The sequence below is a fragment of the Artibeus jamaicensis genome, unplaced genomic scaffold (genome assembly GCF_021234435.1).
Source record: "Artibeus jamaicensis isolate MK-2021 breed Jamaican fruit bat unplaced genomic scaffold, CSHL_Jam_final contig_387, whole genome shotgun sequence".
Classification (NCBI taxonomy): Eukaryota; Metazoa; Chordata; class Mammalia; order Chiroptera; family Phyllostomidae; genus Artibeus; species Artibeus jamaicensis.
The window spans coordinates 4974886-4983381 of record NW_026521812.1 but is presented as its reverse complement, the minus strand read 5'-3'; the positions used below and the strand labels follow the sequence as shown (position 1 = coordinate 4983381).

General features: G+C 38.6%; 1 protein-coding gene across 1 annotated transcript in view; it reads right to left on the bottom strand.

Moving 5' to 3' along the window:
• Positions 1 to 5355: 5355 nt before the first annotated feature.
• MOXD1 (monooxygenase DBH like 1) overlaps positions 5356 to 8496 on the bottom strand; it is a 75044-nt gene continuing 71903 nt past the window's right edge. Inside the window, exons 11-12 of the mRNA XM_037136277.2 lie at positions 6283 to 6451; positions 5356 to 5816 (exon numbers count right to left, since the gene is read on the bottom strand). Coding sequence (XP_036992172.2) covers positions 5649 to 5816; positions 6283 to 6451 — 337 coding nt within the window. The 3' untranslated portion in view covers positions 5356 to 5648. The remainder of the gene's footprint in view (positions 5817 to 6282; positions 6452 to 8496) is intronic.

The window sequence follows — 8496 nt, the reverse complement described above, 5'->3', positions numbered from 1 at the left end:
AGACATTTTTGAAAATCATAACTGCAATCCGTTTTCCCCCCTAACTTGGAGCTTCGGCATTCCTGGGTACCGCTGTATTTCATTCAAGTCCGTAGCAGTGTCTGCCTCAAGGGTGAATGGGCGATGAAAAGTTAGACTTGTTTGAAAGCTGCGTGCAGACTTCCCGCAGAGCCCACATGCACGGCCACATCCCTATTAAGCAAAGGGCAAACTGCCAGAGATCTCTGCTGACCATGAAGATTGGATGTTTTTAAACAGAAGAGTAGAGAAAATTCTCTGACTAGCTATCACGAAGCAGCAGAAGAAAACAAGCAACCCAGAAGTACACGTCCAGTATGCCATGTTTGCCCGCCCTCCCGGTGTACGGGCCATATCTGGCTTCAGGCACAGGGATGGTATTGCCATAATATACTCCAGATCCTGAGGTTTTATAATTTGGAGACTATGGAGTTTCAACAAACAGAGTACTTCATATGAGGACCAGGTGGTCTGTGGGAAGCAGCGCTATTTTTGTAACTCAGGGTGCTGTCTCAGTGATGGGGCTTACAAGTCCAGCAAGATTCACAAATGACTGCACGCCCTGGGCAAACATCCTCCCGGGTCCCAGGGAAATACTTCGCAGGAAGCCGGGGATGTAGGTCTGGCTGAGAGTTCCAGGGAAAAGTGCCCCTCTTTTTCTTGCTTACAAAGTACGTTCTCACCACAGCTCATGATTTCACTTAAGTGCTTCAAACTTTTATTAAAGAAGTATATAATTTTTAAAAATATAGGGAATTAATGGACTAAATAATATATTGAAAAGTAATGATTAACATGGTTAGATCAGAATTAAAAGTGGAAATTTAAATTCAAAACAAAAACAGAAAAGAGAGAAATGAAATTAAAATATATAAGTTAAAGATCTAAACTATTTTAAAATAGAAGGTGAAATATAACACACAAGCGACAGTAAAATAATTTGGAAATGTAAAGAAAGACGCTTCGAATCCTCACAGTAAAAGGGTTAAAGAGACAAAAAAAATTGATCTTAGAACTAAATCCTCAAAAAGAAAATTTTAACTTGAGGTAACTGAATTGAGAATTTACACCAATAAATGTACTAGCGAAGGAAGTAGGTAGAGTTGGAGCTGAGGGGGGTCGGGCAGGTGGTTGGAAGAGACCAGCGCTCCAAGGACCCCTGCTCCTAGGGCTGGATTGACAACCAGGGATACACACGCCCCCTAATGGCTGAGAGCGGACGAGCGACACTTTCCTTATTTACTCTGGATAATCCCTGTCACCCCTCTGTCTTTTATTTCCCACATCTCTCCTTGTTTTCTGGTTAACAGAATGTCATTTTATGTAGTAGGATTATTTGTAAGAGCCTGTTTTTCCAACCATAATAGTAATAAAAGAAGACAGCTTATGGGACTAATTTCTGAAAATGAGGTGAAGATAACCATAATTAAATGCGGAAGAAAGAGCCTCATAAAGCAATTTAAAAAAAGCAGAATTTTAAAGTTATTCACATAAAAACTTATCATATAGAAGAAAGGGGAACTGGCTCATTTCAACTCTGAAGGAGCTGTAGCTTCGATAAGAACAGATTATTTCCAAAACGGAAAAAAATACAGCAAAATACTTCAGACACATAGCACATAACAACTAGCTAGTCATTATGGTTTTTTCTTGAGTAAGTGATCATCAAATTCATTCAGACCTTATATTTATTTGATTAGCTATCATTCCCTCAGCAAAGGTGGTTTGGTTAATGTCAAATTCAGTTGCTTACATCTAAGAGGCAGGAGAGAAAACCTGCGCTTTTTGTCAGATGTTGAGGGCCTTGAAAGTGAGCTCTTGCAAAGGGAGGAAGAAAACTAATTTTGATAGCTCAGGGTGCTGGGCCCTGTCTCTTCATCACCACATTGAACCCACAAGCAAGTTTATAAGGTTAGAAATCATCATCCCTCCTTGACTGATGGGGAACAGAAGCTTAGTGAAGTCCAAGAACCTGGACTGGTTTGTACCTGGTTTACCCACATGCAGTTTGTAAAGTGATCGAAGCTGAGGTCTCCCGTGGGTGCTGCAGCCCAGCGTGCCACCCACTGAGCTTTTCTGAACCTAAGTGTGCACCAGTGAAGGCAGTTTTCAACATTAAATGGAAAATTTTGTGAAAGCACTTTACAGATTTCAAAGCCTTAGGCAAATAGATGCCATTATTGTTGGTTGTCAATATTTAATGGGATTATTTTAAAATATTAAGGAGAAATGGTCTGATTCAGGCTTGCATCTTACCTACATTTATAGATTATTCCCTCAATTTTCTTTTTTGTGTGTTATATCACTTCCTCACTATTAGGCTGTGTCTATAGTTTGAAACTTTTCAAAGATATATAGCCTTATTTGTCAATATTTCTCAAATACCTTATTCTTATCATGTAATTCATTTTATCATTCTTTTTTTTTAACAGGTAAATTACCCTCTTTGCTCTATGTAAATTATACTAACTTTAATTTTAAAAAGCAGTGTTTGTTGGCAAAATAAAAAGCACATGAGGAAAAGGCAGTGAACACAAGTGGATGCCCGCGTCTATCCGGCTGCTGTGCAGGTGCCCAAGCACAGCTGGGAATCTCTGGAAAGCTGTTACAGAAACCTGGTGGTGCTGTGCTGGGAAGGCCGTGCCCCAAAGTGTGTTCCCTGGGGGAAAGTTCCTCCACCACAGCATAGGGACACTCACTGGTCAGTGAGTTCGAGTAATATTTCATACTACATAACCTCTGTAGACTTTCAAATGCATTTTTATATAGTGAGGACTCTGAGAAGTTCCGCTGTAAGCCTGTTTAACTTTGTAACAATTTTCCATGACTCTATATTTTCCGTGGACCACAGCTCTGGCCAAGGGAGTAAGGGATGCTGCTGTGAGTCTATTCCATTGGCCGTTTTCTGCCCATAAAATGCCAGTTTGACTCTGCTGGATTTGGATATGATTATCCGTCAAGGTATTACAGGGCTAAGATGATCAAACTAACATATAAACTAGGTTCACAGTCCAAACAGTCTACAGAGAAATGATGCTCCATGACAGTGAATGAGCTTTTTCATAAAGCTACAATGTTACAATAGCATTTAAAAACCCTCCTAAATCCATCATCCAGAGTCCTCAATTATTATCATTTTACCATATTTGAATTATCATACTCTTCTTGTAGACAGACAAGAGATATAGATTGAATTCTTTAAACCACTTGAGAATAATTTGAACAAGTTGAAGACATCTAGTAATATTCATCAAAATTCACAAATATTTATAATAATTAAAATTCTCAAACATATACAATTAAGTCTGTAATTTTACTTACAGTAACTTATTACGACTTTTTATAGATATGAAAGTTTTAGTCATAAGAATGTTGCTCACAGCAATGTTTATCATATGAGTAGAAATGGCCAGTGTATTCACCAATAAGCATTTGGTTGAGCAAATTATACAATGCAGCTGTGTACTGCTTGTAAATGCCATTGACCTCTGTGGCCCTTAGGAGAAAGTTCAAAGCTCCTAATATGTCTGCCGCTGTGGAATGTATCATTCTTCTCACTACGAGGACTCCTTTGCTCCTGTTTGATGCCTCTTCAGAGGAAATGATCACACGAGATACCCTCAACCTCACATGCCTTGATGAATATTGTTTTCGTCACGTAAGTCTCCCCAACCCTCCCTGCATTCAGGATGAAGTCAGGGACTGCTGTAAATGGGGGCTTCACCTCACCCATTTACAACAAATGGGAGTAAATGGGTCTCGGGCACTCCTTCCTGATGTCCTCCTCGGACAGATAATGTGACTGGATCCAGCGCAGCAATGGGCTCTCTCAGGAAGGCCTTTCAATGTAAGAGCAAATGAACTTGGAATACAATCAGAATCCTACGGGGTTTTCATTCGATAAAGAGTCAATTCCTCAAAATTACATATATTCATGAGAATTCCTAGGAGAAGAATGTCAGCCTCATTCTTAGTCACATCAGCTAGAAAAACAGATTCCCGTGGCTCCAAAAACGCAAGCTTGCAGAAGCTGTGCATCGTTTTCTAACCAGTACGTTTGCCGTCCTTACCAAGAACAATGAACACAAACATAATATTTCATAATTTCCAAAGGGAATCATTTCATTTTGACATCTCAGATTCAGACGTTCTGAAGAAAAAATAAACATAAACTTTCAGATAGAGAATGTTTGGGATTATCATATTTTTTATTTAAATATTTGGCTGGAAAATCATAGAATCTGATATAGCAGTTAAGAAATAAAAAAAATTGAGTATAAAATATGGCTCATAACTAATACAGACATTTCATTAAATGGGCAAAATTCTCGGAATAAAGAAGGAAACACCCCAAAACATAATACTTATTTAAAAACAGTATAGTTTGTGTTGAAGACATTGTTTGTCTGGCAGAAAGGGCTTAAATATGGGATCGAAAACTGCAGCCTATCTAATTGATTTGACCGGAAACATCAGTACGGAATCACCATTTCTCAAGGAATGTATATGATACCACACAAAACTTTAATTGTACTGAGTTTATTAATATTGATCCAAACATAAGAAATAAGGAAAGGACACAAAGCAAGACTTAGCTAAATTACACAAAGAAAACAAAGAAAGTCACAAGATTTTCAACTGGTAACAATTTTATTGTGGGAAATTGGTCTATTAACTAATATAGAAATAAACCTGCGACATCAACTGTGACTCAAATTGAGCCAGTATGCAGCACCTGTGACACCCAACGGCAGGCCCTGAGGTGCCACGTGGACCTCACGCCCTCCTGGCTGGCTCACCCCCACTGTCTGACCTTTGACCTGGAGCCTCACATTAGACCCCTCCCAGCACAGGGTTGGCAGCCAGCTCTGTTCTCCCCTTAGCCTACAGCCAGTCAGGTGCCATTTCCATATTTCCTGTTGCCTCTTTCTTTTCGGATCCTGACAGATCTCAAGGAAACACTCACCTGGCCAGTGCGGAGCAGGGAAGGATGAGAATGTTCCCTGAGATGGGTTTGGGTAGTTTGGGAACAGCACTAGACTCAGGTAAATGAAGAGACTGGAATGGGCATCACCAACAAGGATGGTGGCATGGGACCCACGGGTAATTCACAGGAAAGGACAGCACTGGATAACATTGAAAGACAGGAGGGACCCTTGTTCCACTTGGGAAGTCACATGCAAAGAATGATAAAGAGGAGGAAAACCACAATGGGGAGAGAGAACTTCCTTTTACATTTCTAAGATGAAAGTATTTTTAAAAAGGAGTATAGAAGCCAAAGAAAAATTAAAAAGTAAAATAGCAAGTATGAGTGTTAAATAAAACGTAACACAGAGGTAAATAAAAATTTCTTTTACTTTCACTTGACTTTGTCCAAAGTTTTATAAAGGTACCATTACCAGGCCAGTTTTGCTTTATTGATGATTGATACATTTTATCAGACATTTCTGAAAAAAGGAGGAGAACCTGTGACATCTCTCAGGTTCACTGGGAGAGTGGGGAGGAAGGGAGTATACGAAAGGTGAGTCTCCACGATCTTCACACTCGCTCCTCAGGCCCAAAGTGGTTTGACTTTCATGTTAAATGATAGTTTCAGATCACAGAAAACATCGTCTCCAAGGACTGCAGAATTAGGACCACAAGTGTAATCGGCTCAGCATGCTGCCCAGGACTGCGAAGCACACCAGCAGCCTGAGAGAGGAGTTTCTGCTCGCAGATGAGGAAGGAGAGATGCACACCAAAGGTTCTGCTCTGTATGGCCTTTCTATGTCTGGAGGTGATGCTGTCATCCCTTGGATCTAAAAATGGAAGAGCAGACAATGCCAACAAGTGCATGATTTAAGAGCAGGGCCATGGCCAAGCTCGCACGACCAGCCCTTTCACTTCTGCAGGGATCAGAGTGGTGGGGGGTGGAAGGACAGAGGACTGCTGAAGGTGTCAAACATCAGGAGAGTCACCACCTTAAGGGATTTGAGGGAGGGCCAGTCACACCCCTGGCACAGAAGAGACACAAAACAGGCTCCGTTGCTTCATGAAATAAATGCTCATCTCATCCTATTGCTGTTTCGATACAACTTTCGTTTTAGAGTAAGTTTCCCTCTTTAAAGGGAGTGAAATCAGATTTTGGTCAACCCAAGTAATCATTATCAGCCGAGTTTGTTGTATTTATGGATATTTGTCTGTTCCTTAGATTTTACCTGTTGGGGATTCAAGGTAAAAAGTGAGATGTGGTTTCCCTAAAGATCAAAACAAAGCAGGGCTCACCGACCACTCTGCATTGTCTGTCTTGGAGCATCTCACATTCACTGGCAGGCTGAGGACGAGCTTATTGAAGGACAGACCTCCCTTTGTAGTCCATTTAAACTTATCCATGGCCTCCATGAAGGAAAGGTTTCTATATTGCTTGGGGCTTTTGATAATGAAAGGCCAGGTCCTGAATTAGAAATAAAAAAATGTACAATTAGTCATATTCAGAATAAAAGCATTCCATGTCTCCATTTCTTTCCAACATTCTAAAATAGACTTTGTTCTTGTTCATTTTTACAAACGTAGATGACCCAGTGCAACACATTGATGAACCCATCAGCAGTTACCAGAGGAAAATTCATACTAAGTAAGAAGGAATCTTTTTAAACAATGAAATTCCTTGTTTTAATAGAAAATGAATATTACTTTAAGACAAATAATTTTGATTTCCCCAGACTCTCACAATTCCTTATTTATTTGTTTTGTCTCTAGTTAACAATATAACTGGTAAACAAACAGTTCTAAATAGTGTAATAGTGTAGTTTAAAAATGTGTAGGGTCTTTACAGGGACACTGACAAGACCAAAAGTTCAATTCCACATACATTTTTACATTAGAGAGGCCTGACCTCTAGTGGCTGCCTTGTGCTGGCTTTGCCTACATGGAGATAAATTCAAAAGATTCGAAAATGAACCAGTGTTTTTAAAATTTTACTGCAGAAAAAAACCATATTCTTCAGATGACAGGCTTTGCTTCTACTTTGCTGCTCTAAAACAAACAAATAAAAGCCATGTTAAATGTCCAAGAAAGAAAGAACAAATCACAAAATAACAAGACTCTACATTTTAATATTTGATCCACACACCTTTTTCTCTTACATAAATAACCTAGTCAAACATATTAATATTATCTTTTTAAGTACATTAAAAACCTTTTATTATTTTTAGAGTTATCTTTAGTTTAAAGATAAACTTGTGATGTCTAAATTAAAATTATGTCCTCCATACTCTAGTAATACAGTGAAAAAGGAATGCAGAATACATGGTGACTTTTCTATTCTTTAGTCCTAACTTCCTTTTTCCCTTTCATTAAAGTCAATATATTTTTGTTGAGTTTTAAATGCACTTTGTACAAAGATTTTAAAATTGAATGACATAAAGAGCATCAGTATTACATTACATTAAGCACATCCACCAATGACTTAGAATTTATTGCATTTTAAAATTAAAAGTGCTGTGAAGACTTATAGAGATAAATATCAGAATTAGTACAAAATAAAAACTTGAAGGGGACTATTATGTTTACATACAATGTCCTTTTAAATATAATAAAAGCTACACCTAGATTTTATTAAATATAAAATAGTTTTAAAATAAAATATTAAAATAAAATTTACTTTTCAAAAGGGCAAGGTATTTGAGAAAAAAAGAAATCAACTTCATAACTAGGGAAATAATGAGGGGCAGGGGGCATGGGAAAAGGACGTGAGGGGTGCAATCATCAGCCTGCAACCACCTCACTCACCACAAGGTGGCACTAGAATCTCTACCAATGATCCGAAGTGGCCTAAATCCCCTGAATTTTCTGCAGACTTGCTGATAAAAACGAATACTGTTATTATCGTACCTTGATAAGCTTTGCCGCTAAAATATATTAGCAAAGTAGGATATTTTGACATGAGGTATGAAGACATTTATTAACTTACTATACATATGTGGAAAAGATGTAAAAAGGAAAAACCCACAGGTTCATATGTTGGGGACAGCATAGCATGACTGATAACCTGGGGGCATAGTCACCAGCCTCTCTGAGATGGCAGCGTTGTCTCATGTTCACTGTTTCCTTTCCACCCTACTAACTTTTTTCATGCCCCTGCTCTATATAATAACGTCGCACCATCACCCCCAGACTATCCTGCACCTCACTTTTACCCCTGGAGAAAAGAGGACAAAACAGAAAGAGGAAAAATCCTGAACAAGTGAATGCTTTTATCTTGAGTATTTTCTCTTCTAAGACTAAGCTTTCAGCCAGAAATACATAACCTTGAAGTAGCACATTCTTCTGCTATCACTGAGACTGAGAGTTAAGAATAGCTGGGATGTTCTAGAAATTAAAAGTTACATTTCTGCACATCTGGGCAGTATGCAAACGTCTACCCCAAGTGAATACTCTAAAAAGGGTATTATTTCTATAGTACTGTAGTTGATAAAAATAAATCACATTAATAATTTA